Source organism: Balaenoptera acutorostrata, chromosome 4, assembly GCF_949987535.1.
Source record: "Balaenoptera acutorostrata chromosome 4, mBalAcu1.1, whole genome shotgun sequence".
NCBI lineage: Eukaryota > Metazoa > Chordata > Mammalia > Artiodactyla > Balaenopteridae > Balaenoptera > Balaenoptera acutorostrata.
In genome coordinates, this window is record NC_080067.1 from 149,605,084 (window position 1) to 149,623,999 (window position 18,916).

The 18,916-nt window shown below is 58.5% G+C and overlaps 1 protein-coding gene across 1 annotated transcript in view; it reads left to right on the forward strand.

The window, feature by feature from the left end:
* The first annotated feature begins 817 nt into the window (after window positions 1-817).
* The window catches only part of PDXK (pyridoxal kinase), a 32,387-nt gene continuing 14,288 nt past the window's right edge, over window positions 818-18,916 (forward strand). The window contains exons 1-2 of the mRNA XM_057545175.1: window positions 818-1,075; window positions 16,797-16,851. Coding sequence (XP_057401158.1) covers window positions 989-1,075; window positions 16,797-16,851 — 142 coding nt within the window. The 5' untranslated portion in view covers window positions 818-988. The remainder of the gene's footprint in view (window positions 1,076-16,796; window positions 16,852-18,916) is intronic.

The window sequence follows — 18,916 nt, forward strand, 5'->3', positions numbered from 1 at the left end:
GGCCCAGAACACCCTGAGGCAGAGGGCCAGCCACGTGTCAGGGGTTGGGGAACTGGGCTCCTGGGGGTCCCCAAGGGTCTCATGGCACCGTGGAGGTGTCCGCCCCCCAGGCCTCTGCGGGGTAGTTTGGGTCCCCGCTAGCCGGGTAACACCGCGTGGATCAGGTCTGCGTGCCCTAGGCGGGGGCGCCCCCGTGGACAAGGTGGGCCTGGATCCTTGGTCCTGCGGGGCGGTCGCGGGGCTCGTGCGTCCTAGCGCTGGTCCGCGCGGTGGCCGCAGGGGCCATGGACCGCGCGGGGGTTCCAGGACCTGCAGGCCCCGGAGTGGGGACCAGGCACTGCGCGCCACGGGGCCCTAGGGAGGGCTCTCCCGGTAACTCCCAGCCCGGCCGCCCCTCTGCTGGCACCCCTGCTCGCGCCCACTCTCGGGGCGCCGCACCAGTGCGTTTCCTCCGTGGGAGTCCTTGTCGGACCGCCTCGTAGTCCAGCGGCGCCGGGAAGTGTGGGTTAGAGGCGTGGCGCAGGGCCGGGGGGCGGACCTCAGTGGAGTGAATGAATGGCCCGAGGAACCGAAGGATGAAGGCCGGCCGGCGCTGCAGTGCCCTACGGGGTAAAATTGAAAGTGCACGCCTGGTTTTGGAGGGTGGCCGCCCACATGCCAGGAGCGCTGAGTGACGTGGCTGGGTCGCCCGGGCCGGGAGTGCGGTCTGCATTTTCCCTGTCCCCCGGGAGGGGCGGGGGGCGGGGCCCGCGCGGATGCCCCACCCCGGCCCCGCCCCCGGCCCGCCCCGGCGCAGCGCCGGACCCGCGGGTTTCCAGCCGCGCTGAGGTCAGAGGGAGGCGGCCTGTCGCCCGAGCGGAGCGCCTGCGCCGAGCGGGGCGGTAGCGGAGCAGAGCCGGAGCGTGGCCGGAGCCGAGCGGAGCGCAGCCCCAGCGCGCGGCGGAGACGCTGACCCCGCCCGGCCCCGCGCCGCCGCGGCAGGCCCGGCATGGAGGAGGAGTGCCGGGTGCTCTCCATTCAGAGCCACGTCGTCCGCGGCTACGTGGGCAACCGGGCGGCCACGTTCCCGCTGCAGGTACGCTTACGTAACCCGGCGGTGTCCCCGCGTGCGGGCCCGCGAAGGGGTGGCCGCAGCCGGGCCGCGTGACCTTGGCCGGGCAGCCCAAGGGTCTGGAGCGCGGGGTGCCCGACGCGGGCGGGGGAGGCAGGCGCTTTGCGGGGGCGGGGCTCGGGGCAGCACTTGGACCCTTGCGGGTGGGATGGGGCGGGGAAGCGGGCCCTTGGTTTGAATGAAGCCCCCGGCGCGAGTGGTGCGCACCCACCGGCCCGACCCTGGGGACGAGAAAATGCGGCGTCGCGGCCGGAGACCCTGCGAAGGAGGGCGCTGGGTAGGCAGGTGTAGGCACTGCTCACCTGGTGGGCTCCCCATTCCGTCCCCGCCCCCTGTGGGTCAGGATGCTGGGAGGGAGGAGGAGGAGGAACCCCGCAGTGAGGCCCCGGGCGGCAAGGGTGGGCTCCATCCTGCGAGTGACCGTTCCGGGGAGGTGGTCGCCGGGCAGGGGATGGGGCGGAGAAGGCCTACCTGCCGGTGTTGGCTCTGGAGAAGAAAAGCCCAGCGGCCAGTTCGGGCCCGTGCAGGGTCTGGCTTTAGAAGCCGCTTGTTACATGTGTCAGCCTTTCCTTACTGGGGTGCCCACGGGCTTCCTCCCGCCTCCCGCGCCTGTCCTCGGTCAGGGGCTCACCGTCTCTCTGGCTCATCAGCCGGCACCTGCTGCTTCCTGTCGCAGCCCCGAGGTTACGGTTGGGCGGCCCTTGGAGGGGCAGGGGGAGGCCCGGGTGCAATGGGGTGTCATGCTGGGGTGTCAGCATTGGGGTCCCTGGCACTTCCTTGCCCTGTGGGCTCAGGAGGAGGCTGGGCGTCCGGGCAAGGTGGTGGCTCTCTTGGACCACTCACCTTTGGTCCATGTCCCTGGGCCCCATCCCTGAGTAAGGAGCCGGTGTCGGGCCCCTGCTGTGTGTGCTAGGTCCCTGTTCCGGGCCCTCAAGGACGTGAAGGACCCCCCACTCACAATGGCCTCTGGGGTGCCGGCTGGCTGGAGGGACCCTGGGGAGGGTTGGAACCACCTCAGGAGAGATTGAGGGCCGATCTGAGGCTAGCAAGCCCATCGCCCGAGGAGGAAGCAGTGGAATGAAGACTGAAGGTGGAAAGGTACAGGGGTTCAAGTCCAAGGGACCTGCCTGGCCGCCACTGATCTGTGAGCACCTGTGGAGATCACATGAGGTCCTTGGCCCTCCCGTTCTGACCAGTGGGGCTGCAGACCGCGGGGGCAGTCAGGGTGCGCGCTTGCACCTGTCCGGAGGCCCCAGCTCTTCTTGGTCACTGACTGCTTGGGCAGGGCCAGTGCGGTGGGACGGTGCTGGGGGGAAGCGCAGGGTCGCTGAAGCAGGGGCAGACGGGAAGGTGGAAACAGGCAGTTCCCCGGCAGATACCGGTGGCCGCCGCCCCGCACTGGGCGGGGGCATGGCGAGCCCCCCTTCCCAGAGGTGTGCAGAGGTGTGCAGGCCTCTGCTGGCTTCCCTGAGCCTCTGCCTCTCCCTCCTCCCCCTCTCCCTCCTCCCCACCAGCCTGTGGCCACTCCCTTCTTTCTCTTTCCCCGGGGCAAACTGTTCCTCTGCTCACCTTGTTCCTAAATTTCCCGGCACTTAGCCTCAACTTCCACACCAAAATGTCCTTTTCCAGTTACTTGACGGGGTGCTTCTCCGGACCCCACCCACTTGGGGAAGTGCCTCTTAAGGACTGAACCTCGGTTCTTACCTGGGGTCTCCCCAGTGCCCAGCATCCAGCATCTTTACCTGTGGGCTTGAGGGACATAGGTAGGGGGCTGTCATCTCCCTCCTGTCATCCCTGGGGTGGGGGTGACACCTCTGCCTCTGATTTAATCCGTCCCTGCACTTTCTTCTGTCTACTTAAAGAAAAACACACAACATGAGGCTTGTGAGTTTAAGTTTTTTTTCCCCTTGCGGACTTACTGAGGACTGTAGCCCGGGAGACAGCCTCTCAGGGCGCCGCTCTGAAGAGGTTGGGGAGAAACCAGTTTATATGTGATGTTTTTTTGGCTGGGAAATACATGCAGTCAAGCATACATCTTGGTAGAAGGTTACTGCTAATCAGGAAGAACAGATATCTTAAGTTAATGATTTTAGTGCTTTTCTAATAAGTATAGGAAGTTGCAGGAATTTGGCGTCATTGAAATTCTTTCTGAGATATGCATCGAACTATCTTAGGGCCTGTTTACCTAAACACAGAGTGCCTCCCAGGTTTTTTTTTTTTATCCTGAATTCTTCAGGTGAGCGACTGAAAGTGGGTTAGACTTAGGCTTGTTTCAGTTGAACCGGAAGTGAGCCAGGCTCTTTGTTTTTCTTTGTTCACACTCCCCTGGAGGCTTATGAGGCCCAGGAAGAGGGGCAGTTCTTTAGCCCGTGACCTTGAAGAAGCTACCTTCCGCCTTGAGCCCTCTGGTGCTCAGTTGTCTCATCTGTAGAATGGACACGACGCCTGCCTCACGTCATTTTTGGGCCAGGGAACATGGGGAGGGCGAACGTCTCCGGGAGATGCCTGGGAGGGGCTGGCTGCTGAATGAGGTGGCCCCAGTGCCCGGGGGTGCTTTTCGTACCCCTCACTGTGCAGAAAGACCAGACAGGAAGGTGGTAGGGCTGCTGGCAGCGAGCGTGCCTGGCGCATGTCGGGGAGGTCAGGACCCCCATCAGGACTGGATGTGGGTTAGGGTTCCTTACCCATGCCCTTTGCCCTCATTACCTCCTCCTCCTCATTACAGAAATAAGACGTAGTCTTGGAGGATGGAAAGAGCTGAGGAGAGGGAGAAAGTCAGAGAGGGTGGCCCTCAAAACATGTTCCACCGAACCATGCCCACCTTGATGGTGGACTTCCAGCCTCTAGATTTGTGAGACAGTAAACTTTATTTTGCGGCTTGAGCACTAACACAGTCCCTGTTTGAGGTCCAGCTTGGGGCACACAGTTCAGCCCACGACAAGAACAATTTCCAGAGATTCCTTAGCCCGCTAACCACGGAGTGCTTCCTTGTCTGGAGTCCAGATTTCTCACGGGTCTTCCTCTTGCTTGGGCCCAGGCTGCGGAGCTCTTGTAAGCGCTGCAGGATGCTCCGTGGGGTCCCATGCAGGCATTTTGCTCCCCTCCCCACGCGTGAGCCCTGCTGGGTCAGGGAGAGGCAGGGAGATGGGTGGCGCTGGCCCGCAGACCCGGCTTGCACCCACCAGCCTTAGCCCAGGATGGGCTGGGGGGTGGGTGGAGCCTGAAAGTGGCCTTTCCCTGCACGGTTCCAGCCAGCCATCCCTTAACTCCCAGAGCTGTGCTGAGTGGGGAATATATTCTGAATTCAGCTGGAGACTCCAAAGGCGTGGTTATCCGCAGAGCTGAGTATGGGATGAGAACTTGGAAATGGCAGGAGAAGATGGGGTCTGGCCGGGTCCCACAGACTTGGGGAGATGGGAAGATGCACTTGGGGGAGGAGAGGCCGCCTGGGGGGCTAGCCGGTGCCCCTGGTATTGGAGGCCCGACTCGGGGACCGTCGGTGCCTCCTGAGACTTTCTAAGCCTTGTCTGCACAGCGAGAACGGTCCTCTTGGCCATCAGATGGTGCCAGGCTCCCAGGACGCTGCCCGGGTGTAGCTCTGCCGCGGGGCGCAGCGGGGGCTGATCCCGGGGCACCCCCACTCCCCGCTCCCAGGTGCACGTGGCCCAGAGTTGTCCCGGCTGGGTGCCTGCGAGCCTGGGCTTCAGGGCTCTGGTTCCCAAACTGCTTTTTGCCAGGTCCCCGCAGCACACTGGTGGGCAGCCTGCGAGCAGCTGCCTTCCCTGGACAGAGGAAAACGTACAGAAGAGAAAGGACCAGAACCTTGACCCTGGTCTTGGATTTGTTTCTGGCCTCGAGTCCAGAGTCCACCTTAGGGGCCGAGGGGAGCATGGCGCTGTGACCAGCGACACAGCAGGTAGAGCCGCGGGCAAGATGATCCCACGTTTGCAGTGAGCAAGGAAAGCGAGGGCGGGCTCGTGGTCTTCGCGCCCCCGTCCCTGGAGAGGGCGCTGCTGAGTCAAGGGCGTCAGGCCATGCGATGCATCTGGGGCGCCCTCCCTGCGCAGGGCCAGGGACCTCCCGCTGCTCAGGCCTTGATTCTGGGGAAAGAAAAGGGAAGGAGTGATGGACCCAGTGAGGCCTCCTCCCACCCCAAACGCCGGGGGGCTTGTTTCTTCCTGGAAGTAGAAAACCTCGCGTGCTTCCCTGCTGGGAGTGTGGTTCTTCGGAGCACGCGTGCGTGTGTGTGTGTGCGTGTACAGTCTGCCAGGCCCTTTGATCTAGCAGCTCCTCCCTTGTTTTTGCAGCCGCACAGACCCTCTTCTGCCCTGTTGCTTCCCATTTTGGGGAAAATCCAGCAGGTACATGAAGCTTAGGCTTATGTATGCGTTTCCCAGGGCGGCCGCAACAAAGTGCCGCAGACTGGGGGCTTAAAACCACAGATTTATTCTCCCGCAGCTCTAGGGGCCAGAAGTCTGAAATCAAGGTGTTGGCGGGACTGCATCCCCTCCAGAGGCTGGAGGGGAGGGTCCTTCCTGCCTCCTCCAGCTTCTGGGGGCTCCGGGCACTCCTTAGCTTGTGGCAGCATCACTCCAATCCCTGCCTCCTGTCACATGTCCCCCTCCTGTGTGTCTCTTATAAGGACCTCTGTCATTGGGTGTATCTGGGTCCACCCAGATAATCCAGGATGATCTTATCTCGAGATGTTTAACTTGATTATGTCTCGAAGGACCATGTTTCCAATTTGGTATGTGCATGCGTCCCCAGCCAACATGTATTTTAAGGGCCACAGTTCAGTCCACTGCAGGTTAGAAGGAGCCTGTTCGGAGAACTTTAAAAGTGGCACAGACTGGAGGTTTAATTAAAGGCCCAGAAGTTGCCACAACATCCCAAAGCTGTCCTTTTTGGGAAGGATAGCACCGGCGGGCGTCAGGCTGCCTGTTCAGCTGCGGCTATTGTGTCTCCCTCCCAGCCCGGCCGCCAGGTGCTTCTCCTGCCAGCAGCCGCTCTGCTGGGCGGACAAGCCCGTCTGAAGGTGCCCAGCCGACTAGGTAGCTGGCTTTGGGCCGGCTCTGTGGTGCGCCCTTCCTTCTGAGGCTGTGTCTGGAGTTTGGCACCGCTGCTTTAGGCACGTGTGACTTCTGTGGTAGGGGTCACCAGAGGCTCACGGTGCCTCCTTGAAGGGCCATGCTGGGGGCAGGGACATTAAATTATGGAATTCTGTGGCCTTGAGAATCTGACTTGGGACCTTAGCTCAGAACCCATTTAAACACCACGTCGCCAAGATGGGAAGGCAAGACCACAGGCGGCCCCGGAAGATGGTTTAGGGGGACATCTCAGTTTGGGGCCTGCAGAAATCCACTTCATTCTCTGAGTTTCCTGGCCCCTCGGTATAGAAGCAGAACTGAGACATCAAAGAGGGCTGGGTGGAGACTCTGTTTCTTTGTACAGGGACCCCAAAGCCAGGCCTGATTGCCCGCGGACTGGCTCAGACACCCCGCAGGAAGAGGCAGGCTGGTGGCAGTGGGTGTGCTGAGAGGCCCCTGGCCTGGAAACCTGGATACAGGCCCCTCCCTTGCCTAGTGACTTGGCCACAGGAGCTGAGCAGAGGTGGACGGTCCTGGGGTGTTAGAAGCACGTGTGCACATGTGGACGACTCACCCCAGCGTCTCCTAGAGGCTCGTGACTGGATCCCAAGGAGGCGCTTCAGACCATAAAGCGCTTATTTCCAGCCTCTCACATTTAAGAACCCTCTGAGCCACAGGGTGGTCTTCTTCAGAGGGTGTCTTGATTCGTGGTTAAAATACCTGGTCCTTTGGAAAATCTTTACATTTTTTCCTTAGAATTCCTGGGATAAAAATGACCTTTGCAGCAGAACTGCATTTGGAAGATACTGGAAGAATGTCACCTGCCCTTTAAAAGACATAGTTTTTGCCTTCGCATCTTTCACGGTGACACATGCATTGGCAAACAGTGCAAGGGAGCCGACGCCCAAAAGCACACCTCCCTCTGGCTCCGCTCAGGCCACCCAGCACTTCCTGGGGGGGACGCACTGGGGCTGGAACCCTGTGACCGCCCTCTGGGACGTTCTGTGCTCTGCAGGCCACATGGATCTGCTTGCTTCCCTCTGGCCTCTGGAAGTCCCCATCTCATCCACAGTGTGTCCCAGTCCTGGAACTTGGGTGTTGCTTCGTTATTTCTCCGACCTTTTATTTTCCCAAGAAGGTCCAGAATTGCGTAATATCTTGATTTTCTAACTCTCTTAGTTTGGGACTGAGATTTCTGTTATTCTTCTTTGCCTGCCATGCAGAAAAGCAAGAACTTAATTGTCTGTGGTGTGTGTGGGTGTATGCATGTGCGTGAGCGTATACGTGTGCATGCTCAGGTGTGGGTGTGTACGTGTGTGGACACCTGTGCAGTTGTGTTGTGCGGCATTGCTGTACTCTTCGTGGCACCCTGTCTTGTGCTGCAGTGACCGCCCCTCGCAGGGACCTCTCTGGAAGGGGCGGGAGCGTCTGCGAGCAGGTGGCTTCCGGGGCTGCACGCAGCAGGGACCGTTGGCCGTGTGGCTCGTGGGCTTGGATGTCCCCTGGTGCTCAGCCACTCGGAGCTTCTGAAATAAGATCACAGAGTGATCCGGAAGAGTGACGCCGAGGAGAAGAATAAATGGAGTTCCTCAAGAAGAAGGGAAGGAGGTGTGCGGCCTTGCGCCTTGGGCTGGAATCGCACGGTCAGCCGAGGAAGGACAACTCCTCCCTCCCCGCTGACCCAGGGCTGCTCTACTGTCCCCCGTCTGAGCCCATTGCCGCTGGGAACTTGGGGCGAAACCCCTTCTCTTATTTAGGGCTTTGCAGTGCAGCCCAGCTGAACGTGACCGGCTAGTGTGCGGGGCCTGGGAGCCGGGGCGCGTGCACTGTGCTGGGAGCAGGGCTGGGGCTGGGGTGATGGGGTCCAGGGCTGTGATGCTGAGGTGAGAGTGCCCATGGGGCGCAGGTGGCCTCGGGACTTAAGGCTTCTTCGGGGGACACAGGGCTGTTTCCAGGAGGAGCTCCCACTGGAGACTAGAGGTTGGGGGTTGAGCTGAGAGGTAGGGCTGACCAGGGATGGGTGGAGTGAGGGACGCCAGGCAGCCAGCCCTGAGGCTAATCAGGCCGATCGTAGGCATGGGGCTTTCTTGTGTCCCCTCTTTCCTAAAGCTGATTTCCTAGGAGAGTGACTAAAGGTCTTACAAAACAAGCCACAGTGAGGGTTCCTGAAGATGGCGAAGTGGCCGCTCTCGCTGCCCAGCACTGACCCTGGAGGAACCAGGGAGGTCTGAGCTCCCCCGCCCCTGCCCTCTGCGTGCTCTGCTGAGTTAACGACCGACCGGGCCTCACTGTGTCCGCCTGGCTGTCAGCAGTGGGTTGATGACGCAGCAGCAAGGCGGGCAGCCGGGAGCACATATCCCCCCGAGGCTGCGGGATCCGAGCATGGCTCCCCGCCCCCCAGCACGTGTAGCTGCCCTCGGGGAGGGATGCTCTGCCCGCAGAGGTGGACAGGGGTCTGCGTGGGGCGGGAGGCGGGGGCCTGTGTGGATGGCGTCTTTGGCGCCCCTGGTCTTTGTGGCCGGACGCCTCCGGCGCATCTCGCCGTGCTCTCCCCCCTGTCCCCGGGTGCGCCTGCGCATTGGTCGTTGGGGTCTCCCCTGCCCGGGGGAGGGGTGGGAAGCTGGAGCCTGGGGTTGAGGAGCGGCGCCTGACGCCGGGACCTCGCCCAAGTGCCTCGATTTTGCCTGTGCATCTCGGTGGGCCTCCCGGGTCTGAGACCGCGTCCCCGGCGTTAGCTGTGCTCACGTGGTCGCGTGCGGACTTGCACGAACCCAGTGGGCAGCAGGCCGGCTGGGTGTGGTGCTTCTCGGCTGAGGCTCTAGTTCTTTCTGCTCTTGGAGCCTGAGGCCCGGCTTTGGCCCCCGGCCTGCATCCCGAGGCCCACGGGTCACGGTTGGCGGGGAGCTCAAACTCCTAAAATCCCCGCAAGTCCAGGTGCTCCAGCAGAGGCAGAGAAGGCAAGGTTTCCAGCAGGGGCTTAGGGCCGAGAGACCTTTTTCTACACTGAGGAGGGGAGCTCACAGAGGCCAGAGGCGACAGAGCTTTGGGGGCTTCAGAAAGCGGCGTGGAATTCACAGGCGGTGGGGCGTGCAGCCTGGGGTCTGGGCTTCATCCCACGGCAGCCCTCGAAGGTTGGGGGTCACGGAGGTGCATCTGGGGCCCCGGGGCCAGGGGAATATGGCGGCACAGAGGCTCCCGGGATGGGAGTGAGGACTTGAAACAGGCCCTCTTGGGCCATCTCCACAGAGAATTCCAGGAGCATCTGCCCCTGGCTGGCGCCGGGCTGGGGACGGTGGAGGAGGGGGGAAGGGGGTAGGGGAGAGGAGAGGCCAGAGGGGGTGTTTCTCCTTATCTCGCGAGGCCTCACTTCCCCTCCCCTCCCCTCCCCGCGCTGAACAAGTCAATTCTTCCTCTTTTTTCTTAAAATGAGTCTTGTTGCTGGTAAATGGTGAAAATGGCAGGGGTGGGGCAGGGCCAGTTTCCCCGTCCACTGGCTGACCACAAGCTGCCAAGCTGAGTGGGAAGACAGGCTTGTTGGTTCCAGAGCCTAGGACGCGGCCACGGCAGCGAGTGAGCCTTGCCGCGAAATGCAGTAACTGATGGAGGAGTGTGAGCTGGGATGGTTACCAGACCTGCTGATGTCAATAGAATTGACATCAGCGTGAGCGTTATGGCTGCACAGTTGCATCGCTCCTCAAGGGGCCTCCGAGTTCAGGGCCAGCAGTGCACGGTGTCTTCTCGTTCAGAGCACGCCGACTTCCTCTTCCGCCCCAGCCAGAGAACTCTGCTTTGCTTTTTTTTAATTGAAGCATAGTTGATTTACGATATTGTGTTAGTTTCAGGTGTACAGCACAGTGACTCGGTTATACATATATGTTCTTTCAGATTATTTTCCATTATAGTCTATTACAAGATATTGAGTATAGTTACCTGTGTTATACAGTAAATCCTTGTGGTTTATCTGTTTTATATGTAGTGATGTGTTCCCGTATTCCTAATTTATCCCTTCCCCGCCTTCCTTTCCCCTTCTCTAACCATACATTTGTTTCCTGTGTCCGTGAGTCTATTTCTGGTTTTGTATTATTTTTTAGTATCCATATATATGTGATATTATCTAATATTTGTCTTTCTCTGTCTGACTTCACTTAGTATGATAATCTCTAGAGCCATCCCCATTGCTGCAAATGGCAGTGTTTCATTCTTTTTTATGTCTGAGTAATATTCCAGTGTGTGTGCGTGTGTGTGTGTGTGTGTGTGTGTGTGTGTGTGCACGTGCATAAATAAGGTCTAAGAGAACAAAAAACTTACTTTGTTCAACTCTATTTCACAAGACCTAGAAAAGTGCCTAGCACTGTGTAGGCTCCTAATAAATCTGAGGTAAGTAGAAGAATGAATGAATGAATGAATATATATACACACACCACATCTTCCTAAACCAATCATCTCTTGATGGACACTTAGGTTGCCTCTGTTGACGAAAAATTAATCCGTCAATCTAAGAAAGAAATAGAAAATTTTACTCAAGCCGAATTTGAGGATTATGACCCAGGAAGAGCATCTCAGAAAGCTCTGAGACCTGTTAGGCCTGTTAGAAGTCAAGGCACAGTTAGATAAATTTTTGGAGACAGCTGGGCATCAAATGTCATATTATTGACAGTTTACATGATCCATGTGACCCCTTAAAGATCAAGAAGGAATGTTATCTTTTAAGGAATTGTAGATGCTGGGAGAATGTCGCTCTTTATGGTTGAGCAGGTATTTCTGCCGACGGGGAGGTTTGTAGATGCAGATATACGATGCAAAGTGGGGGGAGAGAGGAGGCCAAAGGGCAGAGAACATTTTTTTTAGGTTTAAATTTTTCTTGTCTTGCCATAAAATATGAATTTTATTTCACACTTCCGTATCTTGGCTATTGTAAATAGTGCTGCTGTAAACATTGGGGTGCATGTATCCTTTCGGATTAGAGTTTTCATCTTTTCTGGCTTTATACCCAGGACTGGAATTGCTGGATCATATGGCAACTCTATTTTTCGTTCTTTAAGGACCCTTCATACTGTTCTCCATAGTTACTGCACCAATATACATTCCCACCAGCAGTGTAGGAGGGTTCCCTTTTCTCCACACGCTCTCCAGCATTTGTTATTTGTAGACTTTTTAATGATGGCCATTCTTTTTTTTTTTTTTTTTTTAATTTATTTATTTTTATTTTTGGCTGCGTTGGGTCTTCACTGCTGCATGCAGGCTTTCTCTAGTTGCGGCGAGCTGAGGCTACTCTTCATTGCGGTGCGTGGGCTTCTCATTGTCATGGCCTCTCTTGTTGCAGAGCACGGGCTCCAGGCACGCAGGCTTCAGTAGTTGTGGCATGTGGGCTCAGTAGTTGTGGCTTGCGGGCTCTAGAGCTCAGGCTCAGCAGTTGTGGCGCACGGGCTCAGTTGCTCCGCGGCATGTGGGATCTTCCCGGGCCAGGGCTCGAACCCGTGTCCCTTGCATTGGCAGGCGGATTCTTAACCACTACACCACCAGGGAAGCCCTAATGATGGCCATTCTGACCCATGTGAGGTGGTACCTCATTGTACTTTTGATTTGCATTTCTCTAATAATTTGCGATGTTGAGCATCTTTTCATGTGCTTGTTGGCCGTTTGTATGTTTTCTTTGGAGAAATGGCTATTTAGGTCTCCTGCTCATTTTCTGTTTGGCTTGTTTGGATTTTTTTTTTTTTTTTTTTTTGCTATTGAGCTGTGTGAGCTGTTTGTGTATTTTGGAAGTTAAACCCTTGTTGGTCGCATCGTTTGCAAATGTTTTTCCCATTCTGAGGTTGTGTTTTTGGTTTGTTGATGGTTTCCGTTGCTGTGCAAAAGCATTTAAGTTTGATTAGGTCCCATTTGTTTATTTTTGTTTTTATTTCTTTTGTCTCGGGAGAAGAGAACTCTGCTCCTAAAGGGTGCATGTAAGTAGACTGGACTCTCCTGGAGGTTCCACCCACACTCGATGGGGTTGTGCAAGGGTGAGCCAGGGGTGAGCTAGGGGAAACAGAACTGGGCGTCTTGACAGCTGATTGATTTCCTTTGATATTGTTACTCCTCTTGCTTAATAACGGTTTGTTCCTACATTCTTTTGTTCCCTTAAGATCATTAATTGCTGAGAACTGTTCAGGGGCAAGCACTGTGACCAGGCTTAGGTCACAACATGGCTTAGACCAGAAGTGGCTTCTCTTGTGTCAAGAAAGCCATGCCTGGTCCTCTTCCTCCTGGGACTCCCCCACCCTATCTGTCTACCGTTGGGACTTAAAGCTGAGGGGGCGGGGGGATGTGTAGGGCTGTGTAGTACGGGTGCTGGGAGCAACAGAAAGACCACAGCTGCTTCTGGGGGCCCCCCTTCTGCAGGTGAAGAGCGGTGCTGTGGTAGAGTGACCAGAAGGGGCAGGACCCTCCCCGTCTCCCAGTCTCTCCCCTTCAGTGCTCAGTCGGGAGCCCCTGGCTGAGCAGGGATGTGATGTCCAGGGTCGCAGCCCCAGATCCCAGAGCTGAGTGCAAAAGGTGGGGGGGTGTTGAGCTGAAGACTAGGATTTTTTTTTTTTCTAAGTGGGATGAATATCAGGAGTCCCACTTTTTTTTTTTTTTAATTAATTTATTTATGGCTGTGTTGGGTCTTCGTTTCTGTGCAAGGTCTTTCTCTAGTTGTGGCAAGCGGAGGCCACTCTTCATCGCGGTGCACGGGCCTCTCACTATCGCGGCCTCTCTTGTTGCGGAGCACAGGCTCCAGACGCGCAGGCTCAGTAATTGTGGCTCACGGGCTCAGCTGCTCCACGGCATGTGGGATCTTCCCAGACCAGGGCTCAAACCCGTGTCCCCTGCATTGGCAGGCAGATTCTCAACCACTGCGCCACCAGGGAAGCCCCTGAAGACTAGGTTTTAACAACAGGCACTTCCTTTTTCTGGGGTCCAGGGGCTCCCATGTTGGAGCCTGGCCCTGTGCCCTGTCTTCCTGCTGCGTCCCCCGGCCCTGCCCTCACGCTAGCCTGTGGTGCCAATTCATAAGTTGCTGGTAGGTGAAATGGAGATGCCAGCCCAGGGGCTTAGCGCTATCATTTAAAAGCAGAGAATAGTGGCTTCGAATGTGCGAGCCTAAAGGATTAATTATCTCTGCACCCAGAAGCAGCGGAGCAGGATATTTTGACAGGATTTTCAGGATGTGTGTCATCGTTGCTTCAAATCTTGTTTCTTTGAAGTTGGTTAGAATTTAGGGACCTGGAATACTGCAAGCTCTGTCTAGGAGGCCATGAAATCTGGCAAGTAAAGTTGCAAAGTGCCAATTTTTTTTTTTTAATTTTATTTATTTATTTATTTATGGCTGCGTTGGGTCTTCGTTTCTGTGCGAGGGCTTTCTCTAGTTGCGGCAAGCGGGGGCCACTCTTCATCGCGGTGTGCGGGCCTCTCACTGTCGCGGCCTCTCGTTGCGGAGCACAGGCTCCAGACGCGCAGGCTCAGTAGTTGTGGCTCACGGGCCTAGTTGCTCCGCGGCATGTGGGATCTTCCCAGACCAGGGCTCGAACCCGTGTCGCCTGCATTGGCAGGCAGATTCTCAACCACTGCGCCACCAGGGAAGCCCGCAAAGTGCCGATTTTAAGTTTCTATTTTAAGAAGACTGTTGATTTTTGCTTTATTACTTTACGTCCTCATCATACTGGCTTGAAATTTTTAGAAAGACTTTGAAATACACGTCATAAGCGTGTAGCTCCACGTGTTCACAAAGGGAGCATGCCTGGGTAACCACCGCCCCCGTGGAGAGCTGGGGTGTGGTCCTCGTCTGCACCCAGGGCCCCCCGAGTCACTACCCTCACTGCCCGGAGAGACGCTCTCCTGGTGGCCCGGGAGCTTTGCCTGTTTGCGATATTGAGGTGAGACCTGAAGGTTGGTTGGTGTTGTTGAGGTGAAGGAGGGAGGGAGGGTTTGGAGGTCACTGGTGCACGGGCAGGCGTGGACGGCCAGGGCAAGGTGGCCGACGATGGGGCCCCTGGGGCAGCCACGGCCCCGGGTTTCCATGCTCTCTCCCCGACCTCCGTCTCCCGCACTCTGTCTCTCCGAGAGGTTCTGCAGGTGGGGGCCCCGCTCTCACCTGCGTCCCCTCCGCAGGTGCTGAGATTCTCAGTTACCTGGGCTGTGCAGTGTCTGTTTCCAGAGTTGGTGGAATTGCTCACCTGCTGCGTCTTCTCCTTTTCTCTGTCCTTGAGAATCAGTTGTAAAAGGGTCCCTTGTTCTCATTTTTGTGGTTTCCAGGAGGGGGAGGGCCCGAAGGTCAGGGGCCACGGCTCGCTGGGAGTCCCCGGTGGGCGGCATCTCCTCCTGCATCAGTGAGCTCAGCGGTTGAGCTCAGGGGCCGGCCCCACTTCCCACCCCGCAGGGCACCGTCTCCTGCTTCCCCCGGTGGCTGCCGGCTTCCCGGGCTTGTGTGGCTCCTTTGGTGGGGTCTCTGGTGGCCCGTGTGGAAGTGAACTTCCCAGCTGAGACCCGGCTGGGGGTGGGGAGAGGACGGAGGGGACTGGGCACCAGAGCCGGGGTGTGGAGCGGGGCGCGCCTGACACCGATGTGTGTGTCCAATGAGCGAATACCCATCGGGCCCCGCTCTGTGCTGCGTGTCCCACAGGACAGGGTCACAGCCTCCCTGGGGGGGGAGGACAGGAGTGGCGTAGAGGTGGGAGGGGCGAGTCCAGGAGAGGAGGAGGGACCCTTCCGGGCAGGTGCCAGGGTGGCTCAGCGCCAGCCCCTGGGGAGCCGTGTGCGAGGTGGGGAGGGGGCCGGCGGGGGTGCCCTCCCCTCAGGGAGGGTCGCGTGGGAGGTTCCGAGGGGCCGCGCTGGTGGCCTGGGGTGGGGGGCAGGGGCGGGAGCAGACGCACGCGGAGGCAGAGGTGACAGGGCCGCCGCCCGCGCTTTCCAGGCGCACCTGATCCTGGTGGATGACGTGGGCTTCAGCTCAGCCCCCTCCCCAGAACCCGTGGGTGGGAAGACCCTCCCCCAGCGGTGGCGCCCACGGGAGGCTCGGCTCCGGGCAGGCAGCGAATCCGACGTGAATCCCTGTCCTGACGCGGTGTCGGTGGGGGTGGCGGCTCCAGGGTCAGGCTGGCCCTGAGCTTGTTTGGACTGAGTGTGGGAAGGCGGCCGTGGTCAAAGTCTGCGCAGGAGCCCCTTGCCTCCCCGGGGTGGGGGGACACGAAAGAAGGCCTGAGTTGGTCACCTGCCCCTCGGGGGTGGCCGCCTGGTGCCGCAGGACGCGGCCGGGCCCTGGGTGCCGCTCACGCTGGGTGGACTCCTGGGTGTCTGGCCTCGCCCGGGTGGGTGCTGCCTCCCGGCTGTACCCTGAGCACCGGGCCCTGCACAGGGGTCTTGGTGCCGTGCTGGCCGCGATCCTTGGGCAGCTGGGGTGGCCGGCCATGTGGAGCGATGCAGTGGGCGCTCTGAGAGGTGGGGAGGGGACCACACCGCGGGGCCCTCGTCCGGGGTCTGCCCACGGCGATGGCGGCGGGTCCAGCCTGGAAGAGGCCGGTGGGGCCTGGCGGGGGGGTCCTGGGCTCTGATGCCCACCGCCTCTGAGGGCCGAGGGGCGAGCGGGCCCCAAAGGGAATGTGACTTTGTCCCCCCGAGGGATCTGCGGTGTCCTGTACCTCAGTTCACCCAAAGGAACCAAGACCTATTCAATGCAGAAAAATAGGAAAGTAGAGATAAGCACAAGGAAAAGCCACTGTGGGACTTTCCGTGTCATGAGTGCACAGCTGTCAGCCTCAACTTGTGGAGACGTCCAGCCGTTTTAGACACAACCTTTTGTCCCCTTCATTAAGAAGGGGGGCTTCTACTTCATAAACTTGACTTTAGCTCCGTTCTGGCTTTACCTTTTCTCCAGTCACCTGCTCTCACTGCTGGAAGTGAACTTTCTAGACCTTGTGTTCGGGCTCTCTCGGCACCAGAGCGCCACCCCTCCCCTCCCTTAACCGCTCTGCCCCGGCGCCTCTGGAGAGGCTGGTGGCCCAGGTGACCTGAGCCGGGACTGCATGAGGCTGGCCCTCTGGGGTGGGGTCCCTCCCTTGTCCGGGAGCGGGTCTGTGGCTGCGATCGTTTAGGACCTTTGGCTCCGGGCTGGGTCCCTTCTTTCTCCCCAGCTGGCACGTGACGATGCAGGGGCTACAAGCCAGGCTCCCAGGGAGGGACTGGGGGCCCTTGGCCTTGCCCCCCCCATTGGGCTGGGGGCCGGAACATAGATGGCCTCACTGCCCTCTTTGTGTCCCAACAGATGGATGCCTTGCTGGTCTCTCTGAGCACTTTCATTTGGTGGCATTTCCAGAAGTGATGCGCTGAGTTCCAGCGGGCGGGCAGTGGCCTCTGAGCCCCGGCCCTTCAGGGGTGCTTGCTCCCCAACATGTTTCCCGTCACCTCCACGCACATCACTGGAAGTGCGGGTGCTGAGGCTGACCTGGGGAGACCCCCCCCCTCCTGTCCTCCGCGTCGGGGACCCTCCAGCCTGCCCCAGGCTGTGTCAGGCACCTGCCGTGGGCCCGTGGAAGCCCACCAGCTCTCTTACACCCGCTCCTTCTCTGTCCGTCTTGCAGGTTTTGGGGTTTGAGGTTGACGCAGTGAACTCTGTCCAGTTTTCAAACCACACAGGTAAGGCGTTGGCCTCAGCGGTCCTCGCAGAGCTGAGTGTGGGCATAGGAAGTGGTCCCTTAGAAACCGGGGGCCACCCCTCACCTTACAGACGGGAAATGGAGCCGGGGGTGTGGTCCTGGCCGAGGCTGCGCAGCACGTGCAGACGGGGGTCGGGGGGCCTGGGTTTGCCGGCTGCATGTTTAAATCAGCGTGGCTGCTTTGGAGCTGGATGACCTGGCGGGTGACATGACCTCTCGGCCCCCCCGCTTTCCTCCGTGAACCAAGGGTGGTGATCCTCGTACCTGCTCTGGGCCCCTCCACCTGGGTGACACTGGACTGGGAGGAGAGCAGATCCCAACTTTCTCTTAAAAGCCAGAGCCTCGGGGAGCTCGTGTGTGTGTCTCTTCGTGCACGGGGACCCCAAGGATTTCTGTGCACAGAAAGCTGTGTGATTGCTGCCTCGGGTTCGTGAGGGTCACAGCCCTTGGAAAGCCCCCACGGTGTCAGGCGAGGGCCCTGGGCTCCCCACCCCCATGGCCTCAGAGCCGCCCTGACCTGGGATCCCTGAGCTGATGCTGGCAGGGGGACAAAGCCTCTCAGTTCTTGGAAACATCCCCACATCCCTTCTTTGAAATTACTCTGAACCCTGACAGAATCTCAGAGCACAGAAGGTCCCAGAAACTGCTGGCAGAGTGCTGACCAGATACGCGGAAGGGTGCTTGCTTCCCCTTAACCCGATTCTTCCTGGTGGGGTTCTTGGAAGGGAGGGGGTGTTACAAGTCATCAGTTGAGGAGGAACTACACTGAATTCAGATGAGAAGGCTACAGTTCCCACTAAGAATCCTTTCCTGCTTTTGCTTTCAGAGTGCTGGGCACAGTGACATTTGGACACGTCCCCAAAAGTTGTCAATCCAGTGAACCTCCTCAGAGCTTATGGGTTTTACTGGCTGTTTTAACTACCCTCTTATTTTTTTTTTTTTTTTAAAGTAAAAGAGCCAAGTTGGCTTAGACATTAGATGATGATCCCCCCCCCTGCCCCCCCTCCCCCCCACACCCCCCCCCCCCCACCGCTCCAGGGCAGCGCTGGGCTCTGAAGCAGCAGCCGGTGTTCTGTGGCTTCTCCTTTAGCAGGAGTTTCCTGTTACCCAAGATCCGAGCCCTTGGACGGGCGGCTGGAAGAAACTGGACGGGGCTGGAGGTTGGCGGGTGGGGCAGGGCCAGCCTTCCAGGCACGTAGGGTTTGGGGTGTGACCTGCTGCCAGGCCTGGTGGTGACCCCCTGGGGGAGCAGGACCAGGTGCCTGCAGCAGACGTGCAGGGAGGAGCTGGGTCCCTCGGCCTCGCCGGCTCAGCGGAGTTTGTTTTTTCATCTGTAAACTGTAAATTGGGTGGGTTGGACAGAGGACCAGAGTGCCCCTGTGTTTCAGAAGCGTCTCCTGAGTTTGGAGAGGAGAGGCTGGGTTGGGGGGGTGGGCAGTAAAAGGAGTGGGCCCGAACCTTCTCATCATGTTAGGAAGCTGGCCTGCCGGGCGGGGGGTGGCCCGTGCTTGAGACCTGGCGGGGGCTGACTGCACATCACGGGCTGCACTGTGTCCCCTCAATTCATGTGTCAGAGTCCTAACTCCCAGGACCTCAGATGTGATAGGGTCTTTAAAGAGGCAGTTAAAAGGTACATGAGGTCATTGGTGTGCCCCTGCTCCAATCTGATCGGTGCCCGTGGAGGAGATTAGGACACAGACACATGCCCAGAGGGACAACCACGTGAGGACACAGGAGAAGCCGGCCGTGGAGCTCTCAGAGCAACCAGCCCTGCGACACCGTGATCCCGGATGCCGGCCTCCAGAACTGTGGGAGCCCCTGTGGTTCTTGGTCACAGCAGCCCTAGGACAAGAGAGCAGTACATGTGCAATGGAGTCAAACCACACGGTGTTGGGAATTCCCTGGCGGTCCAGTGGTTAGGACTCGGCGCTTTCACCGCTGAGAGCCCCGTTTCAATCCCTGGTCAGGGAACTGAGATCCCGCAAGCCACGCAGCGCAGCCAAAAGAAAAAGAAAAAACCACCATGTCTGGAATGATGTTCGGAA